Here is a 22,034-nt window from a genome sequence, read left to right as displayed (position 1 = left end):
TGGCAGGCCAATACTTAACGTAACTGGGCTCTTTGAAAATGCTCCAAAAGTCACAAACTCTCAAAGGAAGCTTTTCAATAGCACACCACCAATGAGAGTTCTAGGTCCTTTGACTATAAGAACCAAAGCGGATGTGACATAGCTCTTGATTGGGGATTCCCTATGCCAGCTGTGTGGGGAGGGTGGCGCAGACAGAGGAGGAGTTTGATGCTTTGTCTCCTTGCCAAAGTACAAAGCAGCAATGCCTGCTGCTAAGCCTACAGGAATCCTTCATGCGTAGGCACTGTCCTTGCAATAGATTAGCTAAGGCCCATATTACGCCAAGTATTTCTTTAAAGATTTCAGTAAGTATGTCAGTGATAGGCTGTTTCTCATTAGTGCTTTATACAGTGAGAATTGTGGAATTCTCCTGAAGACTGTTAGAATGAGGCTTCAGCGAATAAGAGACTTACCCTGATTCTGCAACAACTGGTGCCTGGTCATATGCCTTCTCACGAAGGATTTCAATGGCCTTTTGACAGTTCACATCTGGGAGGAGAGTCAGAGGGGCTAAGAGGCTTAGCTTCTGCACCTTGATAGTCCACCACCTATCACAAGGGGGGGGGGGGACAGGAAGGACAGCAAGTGGTGTTAAACCGCAGCAGTCTGCTCAGTGTATTATACACACACACACAAAAATTTTGAAAGGACTTAAGGAAATGCTTTGCAGCTCAGCAAACTATCTAGGACTGATTCCTATATTTTCCAGGCCCAGTACCTGGCATAGTGGGGCATTTGCCAGGTCCCACTGGCAGGGCTCACTGGGACTGATGCCTAGCTTTTATCCACCACCCCAGTCTCCCTCCTTCTGCTTACATACACACTAACTCACTTAGTACAATCTCTTGGCTCCTAGCCCATTACTGCATCACCCTTGATGCTCAGAAATGGACTCACTTACTTGGGCAGCAGCTCTGCTCCCGGCTTATTACAGTGCCACCGCCACGTACGCCCACAAATGAACACAAGGGAGAGGCTGGCAGGTACCACAATGCCTGTGGGGGCTCACATGGCAGGCACTAGGGCACTGGAGAGGAATACTGTGTCCAGCGCCTCCAGAATCTGGAGCCAGGCCCGACGTTTTCCAACATGGTCCCATCTACAAGGATGTAACACTGGGACAAAAATATTTGCCAGCCCGACTATCCTTATGTTTCATAATACACCTGTCCTTGTGCATGCTGCATGGCAAAGCACAGAAGAGAATTAGACAGAGCGTGTCATGCAAATCATGATGGATCAAAAAGGATTAGTTGCAGTCTGTGATCCCACCACTCACACACACCTGCTTCAACCAGAAGATCAGTTTAGATGCACTCCTCCTGAGCGCATCTGGATTTCATCAACAAAAAGTGAAAGCATTAAGGCATCTTTTTATCACTGGTACAAACAAACAGTCTTTGCTTTCTCCTGCCCCGCCATTCAGATTACTTTTACTTTATGTCAGGCAAAATTAACAAGTGTAGTGACTCTGAGCCATACCAAGGATGATGCTCTTCCACATCTTCTTTTAGAAATCCATTCTTGACCATCCATTTGTCATTCAAAAATTTAGACCTAGAGATAATTAAGAAAGACCGAGACCTTGTGTCAGACTTTGATGTTTCATCCAAGCTTCCATTACAGGACTAGCCTAACCTTCAGGTACTCATAGAATGTCTTTAAGTAGCCCTGAGTTGAACATTAAGGGACTTTCCGCACTTGCCATTAATAGTGACATAGTTGCTGTTTGATCTGCCATTTTTAAGAGTGAATTTGTAGGCATTTGCCTGCAGCTTTGGTCACCTGTCGCTGTTATTATAGAGTGAGTGTGGGTTTTCCTTCCCACATGAATGGCAGGTTGTGCCCCAATGGAGAAATGTTCTGTGGCCTTAGTCACACCCCTTATGGTCCTCCAGCCAATAAACGTCAGAGTTATGAGCCTCCGCATGAGGGTATTCCTTTTGCAGCTTTTTCTGTGTGTACAAAGTGCCTAGCATTCCAGAATTCTAATCTTGTCGGATTATAGGATATTAAAAGAGGAACTGCATGCCTGCCAGAGCTATGGCAGACCTGGATATTGTGATGAAGTTTTGTCTGCATCTTATAATGCATGCTGTCATTGGCAGTACTTTGACTCAGTACCATAGCCTCTAGCTGCCTATATCTTTCCTCTGAACTGAGTTTTCAAACTGATATCTTCCACAGGTCAGAGGAATGTGGTACAAAATAGATGTCCCCCAAACCATACCCACCAACTCACAATCCCTCCACACAGAAACAGGGACTATGCTTGTACAAACAACACACCAATGAAAATACTGAGTATCTATTCTGAATCTTTCACAAATGTCATGGTTTTTGTGGTAGAAGGAAAAGCGGGTTTTTGGAGTTCATTATGCTGGAATACAAGTTGAATGATGCCAGCGTCATGTGGCAGCATGCCAAAAACAATCCGCACACATACACAACTAGACCACTAGAAATGATAAGTGTGCAAAGGTCCCAAGAGTCATTCTAGAAAAACTTGGGCTGGGTGTGAACCATATACTAAAATCCGTAACAGGTGATATGACTTGCAAGACTTCTGTTTCTTCCGCTGAGAGCTATAAAACTTTCATAACACTATCCATGCGATAATGTAACAATAACAGGAGTTGTCTTTTTTCATTCCCCTCCACATCACTGAACTGAAAGTAATTTTATGTCTAGCGATTTACAAGTATCTGGTATCAACAGAATTAGTCCCTCATAAAACTCGCTTCCTGCTTCTTTGTTGACAGTTTCCGCACTGCTGTTAATGTGGTACGAGAGCAACAAGCTCACATTCTTTTGCTTTCCTCACAGATCCTTCCTCTCACATACGTCTGAGTGTTTTCAACCCATGGGCTTCTGTAGACAGGAGAGCAGAAATGAAAGAAGGCATTGTCTCTTACATGTAGTTCCTTACAGAGTCAGGCAGGAGGACAACACAGCGCTGGCCCTCTTTCAGATGCTTTGCAGCTTTCACAGCCACAGACATGGCACTGCCTGCGCTGCCCCCTGCCACAGGAAAAAAAGAGATTACTACTCAATGAGCAACAATTAAACAATGATTTAGATACAGCCATCTCCCACTTGGTGCCCTCCTGAGCCAACGGTGGGGCATTGATGCAAGAACGCAGCCTTGCTAGTGTTCAGTGTTGTTGTTGCATTTTTTTAAAAAAAAATCAAGGATAAATGTCTTTCTTAGACAGTAGAGTTCTAAGTTGTGTATAGCTACTTCTACAGAGGTATAAATGAGAGGTGAGCAGATACCAAACTTGCAGAATCTACTCTGTTGTTGTTTTTTTTATTTGAACCCCAAGATTCACCAACTGGAGTTGGGGGGGGGGATAGGTGGGGGAGGCAGAGGTGGAGATCATACACCAAGAATTAAGGAACTGGGTCCCCTTCTGTTTTCGGCACCAGAGATGAGTTCAATAGTGTCACACAAAATCCACTTCACCCCATTCCGTGCCCAAAAAGTACACCTTCGTCCAGCGGCACCGTGGCCCATAGATTGCAAAATACTGGGCAAGGGTGTGTGTTGAGAGAGCCCGATCATTGTTGTTCCGATTGTTCAACAAATGCACGTCTGAAGGCATTGCAGCAGATCCTGATCTGCCTTCTGCTCACCCCTAATCTAGCTTAGCTTTTAAAATGGCAACAACAAAAATAACAGAAAATAAAGCAGAGCATTTTAAACTACCACAAAAATTGCATGGTGTGGGGGAGGTGCGTGGCAACTCAGTAGTAAAGATGCCCCATGTACTATTCAACAGAGACCTTTGACCTTCCATGCAACCAGATTCCATGCTGTGCTCAGAAGGCATAGCAACAGATATGCGCAGTGCTTTTTCTGGGGGGGGACGGGGACGCAGGGGTATGCATACCCCTAAATATTTTGTGAATCTTTGTATTTTTGTCCATTTACTGTATTTATTTTTCCTGATTTGAACTATAAAATGGTGATTTTCTTGAGTAAAAATGAGAGTACCCCTAAACATTTTTTTAAGAAAAAAAGCACTGGACATGTGTGTTGGAGAGACAGACAGAGGGTGGTTATGTTGCTTTTGCACACAGAGTTCTGAGTGCTCAAAATACAATATCTGCACAACACTACTTCAAGGAAAGACGTGGATTCTACACAAGTAAATGATTAGCAACTGTATACTTACGGCATGAAAATAAGGATTGTGTGAAAGGGCCCTTAAATCAGACTATTAATTGGTTCCTTGGGTAACCTTTATGCTCAGACTCTGAACAATGCTTTCCAAGAAGTCATTTGCCATTTGCGAAGGGTATGATTTAAACAATGGATCTTCAGCAATGCTTACCACAGAGCAAGCCCTCCTCTCTAATCAGTCTTCGTGCCATAAGAAATGATTCCTTGTCATTGCTCTTGCACCATTGATCTATCACCTAGAAAAGAAACAAAATATGGAGTTTTAAGATTTCAGGGGCCTTTGGGTCCTGCACTTCTGCTACACGTAATGGCAGAGATCCAACAGATTCTTCAGAGTTGAGGGCAGTTTCAAAGAGGATCATTTTTTTCCCTTTCAGTAAGCTTAGCTATACCTGTTTTTAACTTTCCTAAACTTTTCAAAGATAAGGTAGGATATACAAATACAGTCTCACTTGCAGCCCTGGAAAATGTTTGTTATCAGCGGGACAAAAATATTTTCAGAAGTATGCCTCAAAGCATTTTCAGCTCAAAGCATTTTCAGCTAGGCTGCAATCCAATGCACATACTTGAGATTAAGTCCCATCAAAGCCAGTGAAATTTACTTCTGAGTAAACGTGGACAGGATCAGACAGCTTTTAAAAAGCACCGCAATGTTGCCTATCATCACCGTCTGGTTGCAGTGTTAGTACACTGCTGTTTTAATCAATTTCAGGCCATTTCCCTTCAATTTATGATTAAAGGTTATATGAGATGCTGCAGCAGAGTCTCTCCTATGGCTTTTGCTGGATGATAATGAGTACTAGGGCCGTGGACATTGCTACCATTCAACTCTGGTTCCAGTGGGCTTCCACTGCTAGTATTGGAAGCCATTTGCACATGAAATTAGCCAGAATCCGTATCTATCCTGCAATTTCTTGAGAAATACTGCACTTTGATGTGCTTTTTCTCGAATCAACTTCCTTTTAATTTGAAAATGTAAGCTACATTCACTTCACAGTTAAGCTGAAATGTGTACATTTTAGACAGCTGTTGCTCATATACAGATGACAGCCCATGAGTGGATGACAACTTCATGAATAGAGGGTGCCGGCATGGGGAAGACTCTAGTGCAGGCATAGGCAAACTCCGGCCCTCCAGATGTTTTGGAACTACAATTCCCATCATCCCTAGCTAACAGGACCAGGGGTCCAGGATGATGGGAATTGTAGTCTCAAAACATCTGCAGGGCTAGAGTGAACAGCAATGTGCAAATGTGACTTGAAATGCAGCTGTGGGAAATGGCCTTGTCTTAAGCAGCTGCCATGTACATAGTCAATGAATCAACCACCCTTAGCAACTTTTAATGCACTTCATGTGATTCTGAAAGTTTTCATTCAGAGTCAAGTGACATCTCTCTATCTCCTGATCTTCGTCACGCTGCCACTTACAGATCTGTCAAGGACAGTTGGGATAAAGTCATGTCCAATCCCTTCCACCTCCATTGTGGTATCCTCTGCTGATATTGTGTTCAGTGAGCTGGGCAGGGCCACAATGGAACCATCAGGATCCACTCCAACAATCTGTGAAGGAAAATTAACAAATTAATTAAAAAATATTTAAAGGAGCAACCAACAACTTCACACAAAAATGAGTATCCCGCCCTTGGAACCGTCAAGCAAATGGGAAACTGCACTTGCCTGGTCAGGATGAGGCTTAGGTTTCAGGGGCACATGTAAATGCTACGGTGTGAGAGCATGGTGACTGCGCATAAGAATTTAGCTGTGTGCATCTGGTATTCACAACTTCTTCAGGAGCAGAAAGAGTCTGGCACACTTGGGGAATCAAATGGATGTCCGTACAATCTCCTTGCTGAAGCAAAAAGTTGGCTTGTGTTGGACCGCCTCCCCAGGCCCTGGTGGCATGAATGATGTTCCCATGGGGCTGGATGTCTGAGCGAAGCCAAACAAGCCTTTTCACTTACTTTGCATTCAGGACATTTCTCTTTCAACTTTCTGGCAATTCCAGAGATGCTGCCTCCTGTTCCAGCTCCAGCCACAAACATATCAACTTTGCCTGCAGTGGGAGAATCAATCAATCAATCAATCAATCAATCAATCAATCAATCAATATCAATCAATCAGACAGCATACCTTTCCCCAAGCTCCAAAATGCATAGCTCTGCTCCTATGCAACCTTAATTAATGGTCCACTGACAATAAGAACAGTATCCACGGCAAAATAAAACACAAGCATTTAGGATTAAGCTTTAATTAAGATAAACTGTTGTTCATTGGCTACAACTTCCTGTTGTGTTTTTGCAGTGCAGGCTTGAGGAAATGGAGCTGCCCTTCGTACTTTACGTTTTTACTGTGTGATACAGTAAGCCAACAGCTGCATGAAATTGTGGGAACTCTTAACTAGGAACTTTTAGGAACTGTTTCCTTTTACGTTTGTGCAATTACCACTGCATGTTGGGATGGCAACACTTACATGACTTTCCGGTGAGTGAGTCACTGCTGCTACTGCTTACCAGGAGGGAAAGAGGAGAGGCAGTGGGGAAGTTGGCACCATTTAAATGCATTATTAGAAGCAATGGGTTGTCCCTGCTGGTAAATTTGCAACACATCCACCTCCTTCTTCCTTTTGCTTCTCTACCTCCAAATAAGCAGTGGTGATTCAACTGTCAGCAAGTCAGGTCAGTGCCAATGCCCCACCATGCTGCCCACTACTGGTACTTACTGAATTACTTGTGGACATAGGAGCTAACTCCTAGAGGGCAAGGTCCCTTCAACCCCACACTAAAATACTTGAAGGGGCCGCCGCCGCCCCCCCTCAAGTTGATGGACATTGCCATTCAAAGGGTGTGTGTGCCGTGTCTTGTGGTCAATTATACGGCGAGGACTTACCTGCCTCCCCCCATATCTTATTCAAGTTGTCACCCCTGCTTGTGGAATTGTGGAATTAATAAACTATCAGGGTTAGATAATTGTAAGCAAATCCATTGAGTCTTAAGCATATATTTGATTGCGGCCCTAATACATTTCACTGTAAAAGGCAATAACCACAAGCTAGGAATCTGCACCTCAACTAATTTTGCACACAGAGGAGTCTCATTGAAACTAATGGGTCTCTATTAGTCATGTTCATTCATTTCAATGGGTGTGCGCTGTATAAAACTTCATCGGATATCACCCATGGTTTTCATTCTCCTACAAATCAGGAGAAGTGCAATTCAATAGTGAGAACAGGCAACGGTAGTTATATCCATGACCATATCTTAAGACATTTCTGTAAAACAATGTAAGCTGAGCAGCATGATTATCCCTAAAATAATTATTAATTATACCGTCACATTGCTCCAGAATCTCCTCAGCTGTGGTGTCATAGTGCGCCAGCGGGTTGCTTGGATTTCTGTACTATTGTCGTAAAGGGAAAAGAAAAAAGGGAAAGTTACTGTCAAATGGATGGAGTCAAATGCAGCACTGTAGAGAAAGCAGACAGATAATAACCATGAAGTCTCTCGGAAAGAAATGCCTTGCTAGATCAGAACAAAATGGTCTGCAAGATGCCTCTGGGAAGTTCACAAGCAGCGCATGAGATCATTTTGGCTGCAGCACAGAGAGAGACAGAGAGTGGCAGCAGAGCCCTTATCAGATCAGCTGAGAGACCAGCTGCTCTGTAGCTCTTCCTCATCCTGAACTCTCTCCATTCAAGTTGAGCAATAACAACCTTAACACTGGAAACAGAAGGAATGATGCCTAGAATGAACAGTTTAGTTCCCACCCCCCGCCAAGCTTAGCAAGATCAGAGTTAGAGAAAAAGCAAAAATGGATGAGTGTATCAATAGGTTGTGAACTTCTTTGTTTTACTCCTACAGCCAAATGCCTGAACTATGTTTACTAAGAAGCTGTGAATTTTTTTAAAAAGAGGTACGCATTAGAAATCACATATTTTTGAATCACAGGCTAGTATCAACAAATTAGATGGGTAGAAGTTGTTGTTTTTTTAAATCAAGTAATTCAGTCAAAGCACTTCAATAAGAAATATATTACTTGATCCAAAATATGTGAGTTTGGGATTTCATTCTTCAGTTTCCAAGCAACACGGACATTTGACTCTGGGGCGTCATATCTCGTGCAGGGAGTTCTTACAATCTCAGCCCCGAGGGCTCTCAGGATATCCACCTGGAGGGGCGAAAGGTACGTAAGCTCCAGATTTCCAGCCTCCAAGTCTTTCACAAGAAAAAAGAAATACACAACATATACAATGCATATTTAAGGGTTTTAAATTTAAATTTCAGTCCATCTCAAAGGTCAGGCAAGCAAGTTTTTAAAAAATAGTGAATTAAAAGCAGCAACATATTACTCCCCCATACCAATGCTGGTTTAACTGTAGCCACCACAAGGCAGAGTACCAAGATTGATGCTGGTTCACAGTGACAATGTAGTCCCTGTACTTATGCATGTAGAAGTACAATGTATGCACCATCTTCCGTGGGACTGATTTTCAGAAAATGTGAATGGGACTGCAGCATGAGTTTCCCTGAAGATAATTACTCAGATCCAAGGTCCCAAATGCATCCCAACATGCTCACAAAGCTCTTCTTTGTGGAGACTGTTCCATTCATTTCAAACAAGGAGTTCAATTCTACACATGCAAAGGAACGGCCACACAGTTCTGCTACAACATCATTGAAATTACACTGAGAAATTCAGCATAATCTACACCATAAGAAATCACGGGGCCTCATCTCCCAGCTCCACGAGGGCGCCACTTGCTTTCCCATTGACTTCCACATTGGGGGCAGTTGTGTGTGCATCATGGAGATGTGCAACACATGAAGCTACTGCCCAGCATGAAAATAAACTCTTGAGCCATCTGTTTGCCCTGGAGCTCAAGGAAACCCATGACTGCGATTCCTCCTGCACTCTAGCATAACTGGCATTTGAATTACAACCTTTGACATAGTACATGGCAGCTTTTTACATCTAATAATTTCAATTTATCTGTTATGGTGATACTCTCATCCGGCAGTGGCTTCACTATGTTCTGTGAGGCGCTAAGGATCAACAGATAACCCCCTTGCAAAGCCCCTCAAACGCACAGGGTTGGCTAGTTTTCCTTTTATGAAGCATTAGGATGGGAGAAACTATGACAGTTCAAATCAAAACAGACTTTGACCATGGCTTACTCTTATGTTAAATCAGTCAGGAGAACTCTCCCCTCTCTCACCTTCTCCATGCTCATTTTCTCTGGCATTACAATGATGCAGCGATAGCCCTTCACTGCAGCTGCCAGGGCAATTCCAATCCCTGGTGGACAAGTATGAAGGAAACAAAAACAAGACAAATAGAGGAGTTATTCAACAGTAGCAAGATAAGCAGATGTTTCCAACCGCCTCTCTTTCCCACTTCTAAACTGAGCAACTTTCAACTCTTCACTTTTGAAGAAAAGAAACCAGGGAACAGCTCTTGAAGTATCCCATTGAGGATCCTTGATATTTGTAGCCAGAGAACATTAAGACAGGATGAAGCAAGCTGTATGATGTGACACTGGATCTAGAGTCCCACACCATACACTGAAAGCACATTCCACATGCATTTGTAGCAAAAAGAAACCTGGGGATTGTAGTTTAAGAGCACTAGGTACTGTACTCTGTGAGGGATAAACTGTACTTCCCAGGATTCTTTTGGGGAAGCCATGTGCTTTAAATGTATGGTGTGGGTGTGAAAGTAAACCTGAGCAGAGTGGATCATGCAGGAGGAAGGTGCAGTAAGTTCTGAAGCAAATCAGAACACAAGAAGCTCAGTTGCCCTTTCTCCCATCTGCCCTGCTGACTGCTTAGTTAAAGCCATCGCACTGGGTTTCCTCAAAAGACATCATCATCATCATTATTTACCATCATTATCATCAACTTTATAATAAAGTCTTTATTACTTGCTCTTCACCAGCAGGTCCCAAGTCGAGTTACAAGAATTAAAACAGATTACAAAATAGGTTAGGTTCTGACAGCACGCATCTCAAGTGTCAAAGGTCAGGGTAAAGAGGTTGGTCTTCAGCATTCACTGAAAGGTGTACAGTCATACCTTGGTTCTCGAACAGAATGCATTCCGGGAGTCCCTTTGGCTCCCAGAACCATTCAAAAAGCAAGGCACGGCTTTTGATTGGCTGCAGGAGCATCCTGCAGCCAATCGGAACCTGCGGAAGCCATGCCGGACCTTCGGCTTCTGAAAAAGGTTGTTTTCTGCTGCTCCAGAGAAGCGGACACGGAGCAATGGATCCAAACTACAAGAAAGAAGATTCCACCTAAACATTAGGAAGAACTTCCTGGCAGTAAGAGCTGTTCGACAGTGGAATTTGCTGCCAAGGAGTGTGGTGGAGGTCTTTAAGCAGAGGCTTGACAACCATATGTCAGGAGTGCTCAGATGGTGTTTCCTGCTTGGCAGGGGGTTGGACTCGATGGCCCTTGTGGTCTCTTCCAACTCTGTGATTCTATGATTCTATGATTCTATGAAAATGGTTCAAAAACTGGAACACTCACTTCCGGTTTTTGACTGTTCAGGAGCCAAAATGTACGAGTTCCAAGGCATTCAGGAACCAAGGTACGACTGTATAGTGAAAAAGCCACAAACACCTCTGTGGGGAGGGAATTCCACAACTAAATGGCTGCCACAGAGAATGTTCTTTCCCAGGCCACCACTTCATGGACTTCTGACGGAGGTGGAACTGGTGGATCTAACAAATGGGTCCCCTCTGTTGACCTTAACACCTGGAGGGGTCTGTAGGAAAGGAGGCAGTTGTTCAGACATCATGCCCCCTCCGCCTCCTGTCTTCACTATGAGAGAAGATCATAATGGCAGAGGGGAAGCAGAGCAGTGCCCAAGTCCTAGGCAAGATCTTGGTCCATTCCAAGCCCTGACTTTTAGATAGGATGTGGCGCAGCAATAAAACTGCTAGCACATTCGCAAAGCTCAGCAGGGTCTGGTATGGTTTCTAATATCAGAAAATTGTTGGCTGGAGCCATGGGGGTTGCTCAATTACGCTTTCAAGATGGCCACCGGTTCACCCTACGACTGCGCAGAGACTTCTGTAGCTCTTTGATCTGAATAAATTGGAACGCTGAGAAGCATAAAAGAACGGTTTATGTTTTTCAAGACTCGGTGGAGTAAGGTTGATGAGATCATAAAGCCTTGCAGCATGCTTACAGGAGAAAAGAGATTGGAGTAGTCTCTTTCTAACAAGCGAAGCAGAAACAAAGGGGATAATTGTGTTTCCTATAGTATAGGGCAAGAAAGCAAATTGCACCTAATCCGTGTGTGTGCAGAACAAAAACGGCACAGATGTTAAGCCCTTCCCATGACTAGTTTGCAGTGTGCTTGTGCTGTGCACTCAGGTTTCATTGGGAATGAATGGCCAAGGCAGCTGTCCCTCATTGAGATGAGGAGGCCGACTGGGGCTTTAGCATTAGGTGTCAGTGCAAGAGGAGAAGCAAAGCGGATTCAGAAACGAATCACGGATTTCTCTGCTATGGGGAATAATGGGTGGATTTGCCCACCACCCGGAGTTTCCATATCCTGTCATCAATGGAGTTTTATAGAAATGGCTGCTATATTTGACCAAGATCAAACAAATGCTCAGGAATACAATGCAGAGCACAGGAGCAACGCACACTGATTTCCACTGCTGTGGGTGAAGTGAGAGACTTGCTGAAGTGCACAGAGATCGCAAGGGCTCCATCTTGTGCCTCCTCCTCCTCCTCCTCCCAGTGATCTCATTCAGCATGCCAGGGCAGAACAAAACGAATAGGATTGAAGACGTAATCCCTTTGGGAAGCACAAGGAGACACACTGACCTGCCGATGGGATCTTCTCATACTTTAGACTGAGGAACTGGAGAATAGATCCTTTTGGTGCATTTACCCAGAATGCATATACAATATTCATATAATTCTGTATGCATGCAAGTATATATTATGTGTGCATATTTAAAAATAACTTTTGGGTTAACTTAAGAAAAAAGTACTATTATTATTTTTGGTTTAATTCTTTGCTACATAAAGCCTTGCTTCCTAAATGAACCTGCTGCCTGTATATGCAGCGGTGACAACTCACGGACATCTTCATACAGCTCTTAAACCATTACAGACCTCGTCCCTTGGAGAAATCTCCATTTGTGAACCTTTCCTATTTTTAAATTTGTGGTTGTTTTAAAATGTCCTTTAAAGCTGTTATAGAACCGTGTGACCACTTCATCAGCTCCAAAGCACACATATTTCTTCAATAATGATGGTGATGATGATGTTGTGGGGAGAGAATGATCAAAGACAAGCAGGGCATTGGTGTCAAGGGGATCCATGTAGCAGAGCATCCATTCTATGGAGGTGGATGATCATATCACAGTACTGGCACAAATGTAATGTTAAAGATAAAACAAAGGGTGTCTTTTGTCATGTGGAAAGGCCGTTTTAAAAAGCACAAAAGCTATTTGCTTCTCCTCACCTGTGTTTCCTGAAGTAGGCTCAATGAGTGTGTCTCCTGGCTTCAGAGTACCAGCTCTTTCTGCATCTTCTATCATCCTCAAGGACATTCGGTCTTTGACACTTCCTCCAGCATTGAAATACTCACACTTGGCCACTGGAATTTCACATCAAGCTCACACATTAGAACATGGACTGAAGATCCCTTATTACTGTTGTTATCCCATTTTCTAAGAAGTAATTTTGTTAGTTTTTTTAAGACACTGGTCCCCTCAGCCTTCTACACAGAGCAGTATCATACCACTAAGAACCCCCTAAGCACCCTGAAAGCACAGTTTGTTAAGGGTGCTGAGAAGTTTCCGGAGACCCATAACAATTCCCAAAGTAGCTAATGGCCCTTATCGTGGCTAAAAATAAACTATTTGTAATAAGGCTTTGGTTCCCTTCTCTAGATTCATTTACCTCTGATCTCAGTTAGCACTGCAAAATATTGCTATGTGTAAATAGCAGGGACCCTCCAGCTTGTATGCCAGTCTTGGACCTCCAGGCTTCCTCATTTGGTCCCCGAGGCTTTTGGGGGTAAGCCACGCCCACTCACCCTTCGCTTGATGTCATACAAGTAAGGGCAGGTCTTAACTGAAAGGGCTCAAAGCCCACTTTCAGCAGCTCCCAAAGCACCCATTTACCTCCGTTTCCCAGCATTCTGCACAAATCATTCCTTAGTAGGGTCTGTATGCTTAAATGACCCTTTTTTCCCATCACTGATACTTTGAACTCCTGTAACACAGCATACAGGAAAAAATCTGACAAGTGGAATGAAAGCAAAAGGACACTCACAGAGCTCACACTTCAGCCCATGGGCTTTTGAAATCTTGTTGACACGGACCAGAGGGGTGTGTCCAATTTTCTCCAAAATAGATGACAGAATCTTTGGTTCTTTTGGACTGCATTAGGAGAAAGAACAAAATGAAATAATTTATGGAACAAAAAAAGTTTTTTGTGGAGTTTCAAAATAAACATTTTTATATATTAACGACTAAGAGCCACACAGCAACATTTGAGGAACTTGTTTGTTTGTTTGTTTCAGCATTTCTATAGCATTTAATATTTAAAATATCTCTGTTCACCATAAGGTCTCAGGGCAGATTAATACTATATTGATCAACAGTCACAATGACTTTAGATTCTTCAAAATACATTTGTGTGTGTGTGTTATGAGTACAGTATGTATGGTGGATAGGGATGGGAGAATCTGTTAGTTTTAGTTTCTCTCAATTTCCCTCCCCCCCCCCCCAATCTTCCATTTTCCACATTTCCATAACAATTGTGATTTTTTATTTAAAAAAAACCCTCATGAAAATTCACCAGTGTATTTGTGAAAAAATATCCTAATGTACACATTTTTGCATGTAGTTTTTGCCTAACATACACATTTTAAAAAAGCAATTTCCCTTAGTATAATACACTTTTGTACACATTCCTTGGCTGTAGTGTGGAACTGAAAAATTAAGATAAGTGTGAATTTTGAAGGATGGCTGTTTTTCAAGTTGTGCACTGTTTGAGAAACTGTGTGTGTGAGGTAGGTTCCACTTTAAATGTGAATCAAATTAAATTTCCTCTCCATTCCTAAGTGTGTGTGAGAGAGAAAGTATTAGCCACTTTGGTCACGCCCGCTGCTGGCTGAAAAGGGTTAAACAGTGCTTATTTTTTTTCTTTAAAAATGTTTAGGGGTACTCTCATTTTCCTACTCTTATTGAAATACTGTCCCTCAATGAGGCCAAACGTAGATTCACAAAATGTTTAGGGGTATACAAACCCCTGTGTCCCACCAGGAAAAAAGCACTGGAGTTAAGCATCCCTAGGTAAAGACACCTATAGAGCTCCTCTAGATGAAAGGGGATCCTGGCCCAATCAGGATCCTTCTGCTGAACAGAGGAGCTCAAAGCATGTACACCTGTCTGCATGCAGGGTAGCAATGCGTGCCTATTGAGCACCTGATCAATGGCTTATGTGGCAGGCGCATGTGGGCAGCTCGGAATGGGGCTGGCCTCTGTAGAGAATGCACAGTCTGACTACTAGGCTGGGCTTATTTCAATTCCATGTCACATTTGAATGTTTTTACTCATAGCTTTTCCAGTTCTAGTTCCACATGAATCTTTGTGGGGGTTTTTAATGCTCTCAAAATATGTATTGCAGAGGGTTGGCGTAGATGACCCTTTGGTTCCCTTCCAACTTTACAATTCTGTGATTCTGTGTACTTAAATATTTAACTGCTATAAGAACACAGGAAGCTGGTCTGCATAGTATCGTCTGCCCAGTATGCAAATGTAATTTAATAATAATAATAATAAAGCTAATGCTCTACTGCTCAGCTACAACCCTTTCATGGGTATTTAGATAAGTACTTTCCTCTCAAAATATGGGTTGAAAATGACCATTTATATCTGTGTAAGCTCTGGTTGAACATCTGGAGAAATGCAAGATTGGGTGGACAGCAAATTAATCCAAGAGGTGTGGATCAGGCCTTTTTTGTATAAGAAATCACAGAGTTTTCCAATCCCATAAATTTGGCACGGCACAGCTTCTTAGAGAATATGTAAAAGAGCTCCCTCTAGGGGCTTTTCTTTGAATTAAATGTTTTGGAATATTCTTCGGGGACTGGAATTTATCGTGCGTGTGCTTTGAAACTGACTGCCTCAGCTACTTGCAGTTTTCATTTCATGTATGAGAAAGGAGCAACATTCAGCGGTGACAAGTTTGCCAGACAGAGAAGAACACAATGTAAAATCTTGGAAAAAACAGTTTTCTAATTAGCAAAATTATCAAGAAAAATGAACAATGTTTTAAACTGATATTAATTCTACCTGAGATGTTCCCCTAACTAAGTGCTTATGGTTCTCATGCAACTCCCACATCCCACAAACTGCTTCAGATCACAGTCATCCCTTCATCATGGTAAAATAATTCACTTTCCCCAGCGACGATACATTGCTTAGCAGTGAAAAGCGATCCTAAAAAGAAGTCCTTCCTTGAGAAAATTGCGCCCCCTCCCCACCTGAGCTAGGTAGGTATGTCTGGAGATTTATGGTGCTTTAACATTTAGGACATATTGTACTTAGAAGAGATAGAGCTAACATTTTAAACAAACAAGTCACCAGGATATCCCAAATGACTTCTAAATCCTCCTGTTTATCATTAACTCATTTTACTACAGGAAGCATTCGGTTACAGATCTATGTTATCTTGCACAGGTTCAAGCAGAAAACTCTGTTTTATTTTGTGAAGTGTAGAGCTCTTGCACACCCTACACATTTAATAAAGAAGAACAGGGTTTCTTTCTTCCGCCTTCCTCCTTTATAGTTTAATGATTTTTTAAAAAATCCTTACAATGGACAGCTAGGAAATACTTTGGTCTTGCTAAATTTGATGGTGGTTTGTAGATCTTGGCAGAAGCAAGAGAATTTCATTACCCTCCCCCCAACAATTTGCTTTGGTTTTGTTTTGAGTCGTGAGATGGAAATAAGCTACTGCTCTTAAGCGTACTGGGCAGTTGCAAGAAGGTGCACCAGTTATATTGTAAAAAGAACACATTGCAACAACCAATGCTACCTTATCTGATGACATGGAAGGAATGTCTTCTTTTATTTATAAAGCCTCTTCATAATTGTTCCAAAATTAATTCATTTATGTCAGATTGAGAGGATAAATCAGCCCTTTTGCCCAAAAATGCTGTTTTCTCCGATTCCCTTTGTTATGAAACAAACAGGACCCCCAGAAGTGCTTCTGGTTTTTGAGAACTACAGTGGTACCTCGGGTTACATACGCTTCAGGTTACAGACTCCGCTAACCCAGAAATAGTACCTCAAGTTAAGAACTTTACCTCAGGATGAGAACAGAAATCGCGCAGCGGCAGTACAGCACCAGCAGGAGGCCCCATTAGCTAAAGTGGTGCTTCAGGTTAAGAACAGTTTCAGGTTAAGTACGGACCTCCGGAACGAATTAAGTACTTAATCCAAGGTACCACTGTATTTCTAACAGCCTTTTTCATACGTGGAAAAGCTGAACTAAGCACTACTTCCAAACTGCTGGTGCAGGTGGGTCCTGTGATAGGGGAAGCCGCAGCTCTGCTCTCAGACAGATCACCTCCCCGAGCAATTTCTAAACAGATTTACTGCTCTTTCGCTTATGCAGTGAATAGCTATTATCATTTCACACAAACCAGCTACCATGAAAGACAGATTAGAGGGAAGCCTTAAGGGTGCCACTTATTACTGTTTACATTTTGAAACTCAGATGAGAATGAGTCTGTGCCACACTGCAGCTGCTCTTCTCAATCTCTTTTAAATGTAGGACTTGTCCACATTACTGCCTTAGAGCACAGTGCAGTTGTTTCACTTGTGTGTTCCACAGCACTCTCTCCCCCCCCAGCTGTTCATGTTAGTGTGGCTTCATTGACGTTTGCTGCCGGGAAGGAGATGTATTTACTTTGTGCAAAGGTATTTGCACCTTGGCTGGAGATGAATTAGGAACTGCTTAAGGGACTCCAAAGGATGTAAAGCTGGTTTGAGATACAATGCTTCGAACAGCAGTATTTCGCAACGAAGTGCAGGACAGATATGCATGCTGAAGAGTTGTGTGAACATGGAATAAAAAGCCCAGCAATGGAAATGCAGTGAATGCACAGTAAATTGGAGCACAAACACAACCATAGAAGTTCCGGTTTCAGTGATTTGGATGGTCATTTCCAAGTCTCCCAGTCTAGAGACGTAGGGTGTTTTTCCCCTGCTTTTCCCATCATAATAAATGTGTTTCACAGGGGGTCACCACCAACACCTCCCATTCTTGAGTAACTTCTGGGTTCCAGCACCCTGGCAGATCACACTGCAGATGTCTGCCCCTCAATTTTGGGGGTGGGGGTGGGGAGGGGAAGAGGAGGGACCAACACTCCAAGCAGCACCAGGCTGTGGGATCTCATCACCTTTTTAATTCCCCACAATGTCCTTGACCAAGCATCACCTTGGAGCACAGTGAGGAATTAAAAGGCCCAGTCACACAGGAATACTTGGGAAACTGCCACCACTGGCAGTTAAGCCTACCTGGGCTCACTGACAGAGGAGTAGGCCCACCCAAAGATACTCTGGCCAGGGCCCTCAAATCTGAAGAAAGCCTTGGAGGACCAACATACAATGGAAATCATGTATGTTCCTCATGGGAATCTGAAAAAGGTTCCTTTGACACTTTGCAATGTCTTCATTTTGTAATTCAAAAGCTGAGAACCAACAAAGAATAAGAAGCCACCCTGTGGACAAATTAGGCTCATCCAAATTAGGCTCAGAAGGAAATGACCAGAACATTAGTCTAGTACCAACTTGGTGTCATCCAGATGTTTTTAAACTGTGATGCAAATGATTGTCCAAAACATCTGGAAGGTACCAGGTTGCCAAAGGCTTATATAGGTGATTATGCATTTGGTTTACTCAGATGTTTAACCAGATGTACATGTACATACGTATACAGATAGATGTACAGGTATAGAATATATAGTATGTGTGCAGCTTAAGTACTGTATAGCATGCTGAACAATTGAATATCAATGATGAAAATATTGTAGCTAAAAAAAGAGAGAGTGGGGGGTTGGAGGGAGGGAATCTAGGAATGGGGAGTGAGAATAAGGGACTGTACTGTTCTCTAGTAATAGTGTGAAAATCCTAATAAACTAGATTGGGGGGAGCATGAAAACCACATGCTGAATCTCTGATCTGAAACTATATTGGAATATGGTCACAATACCACTTATGAACATCTACTTTGTGATTCATACAATATATATTTACGAGGAACCTGTCAAGGTGGGAGTGGACATTGAGAGGTAATGTTTAAAATTCTAAATGCTACTTACATAGGCACACAGCTGTGAGGTGACTCTGAGATGGGTTTTCCTGGTTTCCATGTACATCTGCTGGGCAAATTAGGACGAATCCATGTGTTGCTGTTGTTAGTTTTGGGCTCTGGGTTTTCAATATCTCCATTGAGGAAAGGACAAACCCTGATGGTTTTGTTGGATGTGAAAACAGAAGCCATCATTACCTACAGAAAGAGAGGAAATTGGTGGAAGAATATGGATAAACTAGTTCAGTTCTTCAACTCTAATGGGGAGGGTTGAAGTGTCAGATATGTGCTTATTAATGTATTTGTTACAATTTCTGGCATGCTGTCTTTGAAAAAGGAAGTAGTAAATTATTATTTTTTCTAAAATAACTGAACATTAATTAATGTGACAAGGCCCATCAAGCTCACAAGCCAGAAATTCAAGCCTAGACTCTGGCAAATCTCTATGGAACTCAATTGCATGGCAGCCACAGAGAATTGCCATCCTGTCAAATCACTTCAGATCTTCACGTTTGCTATGAGTTTCCTCTCTACAATACAGAGCCCTGTGGCATCTTAAAGACAAACAAATTTATTGTGTATAAGCTTCTGTAGACTACAATGGACTTCATCAAATTCATTGTGATATCCCAGAAGCACAAACTCTGGGGGTTTTTTTGGGGGGGAGAGGGCAGAGATTGTAAACACTAACAGTGAGGCCAAAGAGAAGTGAAATGCAAAAAGTAACAGGATGGTCATAATTACATAATTAACACTATTCACAAAACAGTTGTTGATAATCTACACATCCTAGCATTAGTAAGCAAATTAACATATGTAGCATGATTTTTTTTGAAAACTAGCTAACTAAATAACTAACAAACCAACAAACCCCACAACTGTCCCTCTTGATGAATTGCAATTTCACACATTCACATTGCAACTTTCCACAGAACTTCCTACGTTCTAGTTTTGCCACTTTCAGCTACAGTTAAAAAGTTCTCCTGCTGGTTTTTTAATATTGCAGTTCCTGGTGTAATAGCATTGCCTCTGCACTTTCTGCGTTTCCTTTCCTTGTGACTTCACAGCTGATCTTGCCCCCATCTCAAAAACAAAACAAAACAAAAACAACTATGTATGTTTACTCAGCAAAACAATTTATGCATCAGATCTAGTGGACTCTAGCCACACAAAGTTTATGCCATAGTAAGTGTGTTCATCTTTAAACTGCCACAGGACTGTTTCTTGCTTTGTGCTGCAACAGACTAATACAGCTGCCCTTCTGGAAATAATCTCTACCAAGAATGCCATTCTCAGCTGCAGACACTTGTGAATTCAACCAGGTTCCATGGTCCTGAGTGACAGGCTAGATAGAGAGCTCCAATGCTCTGAGAGACATCTTCAAGATTATCTTGTGTTTTCCACAATTCACTTCATCCTGAGTTCAAAGGTATGATTAAGAAATATCTACAAGGGTCAGACTACGGTTAAATCTGAAGTAATTGCAGGTTATTGACTTCAACAGGGCCAAGGTACAACCAACGGCATCTTTACAGGGTATCAGCAACCTTAATTGCTTAAAAGTTATACAATTTGAAGCTGCTGTGAAAGCTTGAAAGTAAGGGATAGTTCACCCTTTCATGAAGGTTTTGACATGTCAAGGAGCAATTCTTTCAATAAAGCAATTCCATTCCATTCTTCGCATCTGTTACCTTTAGAAAGAAGGCTGCCAAGGCCTGAAATCTAAGAATGCAGCTTCCATTTTGGATACTTACCCTGACTTTTGGCTAGTCATGTTAATTCAAGGAACAAGCAAACCTGTGTACTATACAACCAAGCTTGATTTTGCTTGAGCAATTTCCTAAGAGTCTCTTGCTATTTTTTTAATGTTATTATTTGTAATTTTGGAAAAAGATTACCCCACCTTTCCACTTTTGGAAAAAGTGTCCTACTTTACTTAGTTCAGTATTTTAACTGTGTCTATCAAAGAAAAAAAAAGCCTTTGGGTCCAGTAAACTATGAGCCAAAGACTTTAGTGTATTTTAGGATTTAATATGCAGCTTTTCCATCCAAAGGCCATTTGTGTGGGAACTAATAATTGATGGGAACTTTGGCAGGTGTGGAAGGGGAGTTTAACCCTTTCTTCTCTTGTCATGCTCCTTGGTCCTGAGGCACCCCTCCTTTGAAGCTAGTATTTACTTCCAGGGGAGTTGGATGGGAAATCCCATTGACACCACTTTTTCGCAATGGCGTCATCCTTCATTTCCCCATACTTCCGCCTAGCAGTGCTACTGAGGCTTTTAGTGAAACTTTGCATCAACTAAAGGCGCAGAGTCCAGGCAGAAGCCCATGTGAGAAACAGAAGACAGATTATACCTCATATTCCTTTAATGAACTCAGGTGCGAAGTCATTGCCCTCTTTTTGAATCCCAACTTGGGATCACAGGTGTAAAACGCCGCCGAAACTCTGCCAAGTGATAATTGCTCGGCAGTTTGCCAGGTGGCACAAGTGCCACAACGTGTATGGGACTCAGTCAGTTTTGATTATCACAAGTCTGTGATCATGAAGGCGATTGTGAGTGATGTCATTTGAGGAACGCTATAGGAACACGGAAGTATACTAGTATGGGGGTTGTCTGGCTATACAAAGCCTATCTTCCCTTTGCTGCTTGCTTCTGTGATTCATGCCTTGGCAATCTCCCTGGCCTACTTGCTATTTTACATAAGGCTGCCTTTGAAGAGTGTTCGGAAATTTCAGTTAGTTCTAAGTGTGGCCACACACTACCTGATGGGAGCAACGTAGCAACTGTGTCAAAAGAATTACAATGGCTTTCCCTTTATTTCTCAGAATAATTATTATTATTATTATTATTATTATTATTATTATTATTATTAATGCCCTGCCTATCTGGCTGGGTTTCCCCAGCCACTCTGGGTAGCTCCTAACAGAATTAAAGGCACAATAGAACATCAAACATTAAAAAACTTCCTTCTAAAAGTTAGATAGTTGTTTATTGCCTTGATGGGAGGGCGTTCCACAGGGCGGGTGCCACTACTGAGAAGGCCCTCTGCCTCAAGGTGCTGGTTTTAACATTTAAAGACATATGTGGTCATGGCCCAGATTACTTTAGAGAACAAAGTGAGCATTCATATACCAAGGTTATCTGAGGGAGCCTTGCTCCAAATCAGGGGTCAGATTGGGGACAACGATGAGTAGGGCCTTCTGCTGTGGTGGCACCGTCACTAAAGGAATCATCTCCAAAGAACCCAGATCAGTACTGAGGATAGTTATAAAAAATAAATTACTATATATTTTAGAAAGTTGTTTCTGTTTATTTGCTATGCAGCTGGACACCTCCAAAGATGTCATAACAAAATTTTGCACAATGGTTCCTGAGATCAAGGAATTGGTTTTTGTCTCTGTTTGGATGGAGCTGGATGCCATTTTTAATGAAGACGGCAGACTGAACCTTGCTAAACTTCTGA

The 22,034-nt window shown here is 42.3% G+C and overlaps 1 protein-coding gene across 3 annotated transcripts in view; it reads right to left on the bottom strand.

Annotated features, from left to right (window-relative positions):
* Nucleotides 1–22,034, bottom strand: part of LOC310842857 (cystathionine beta-synthase-like) — a 30,073-nt gene that overhangs the window by 2,631 nt on the left and 5,408 nt on the right. For 2 of the 3 annotated variants that reach the window (XM_083735049.1, XM_083735050.1), the window contains exons 2-13: nt 18,580–18,767; nt 13,518–13,624; nt 12,703–12,837; nt 9,437–9,516; nt 8,257–8,388; nt 7,551–7,620; nt 6,186–6,277; nt 5,653–5,784; nt 4,377–4,461; nt 2,955–3,060; nt 1,522–1,596; nt 453–587 (exon numbers count right to left, since the gene is read on the bottom strand). In XM_083735049.1, the coding sequence (XP_083591175.1) occupies nt 453–587; nt 1,522–1,596; nt 2,955–3,060; nt 4,377–4,461; nt 5,653–5,784; nt 6,186–6,277; nt 7,551–7,620; nt 8,257–8,388; nt 9,437–9,516; nt 12,703–12,837; nt 13,518–13,624; nt 18,580–18,767 (1,337 nt within the window). Of the gene's footprint in view, nt 1–452; nt 588–1,521; nt 1,597–2,954; nt 3,061–4,376; nt 4,462–5,652; nt 5,785–6,185; nt 6,278–7,550; nt 7,621–8,256; nt 8,389–9,436; nt 9,517–12,702; nt 12,838–13,517; nt 13,625–18,579; nt 18,768–19,847; nt 19,916–22,034 lie in introns of those variants that run through there. The other variant, XM_083735048.1, reaches the window with a different exon arrangement.

This window comes from Podarcis gaigeae (genome assembly GCF_964106915.1).
Source record: "Podarcis gaigeae genome assembly, chromosome: 4".
Classification (NCBI taxonomy): domain Eukaryota; kingdom Metazoa; phylum Chordata; class Lepidosauria; order Squamata; family Lacertidae; genus Podarcis; species Podarcis gaigeae.
This window is presented reverse-complemented; position numbering and strand designations above follow the sequence as displayed.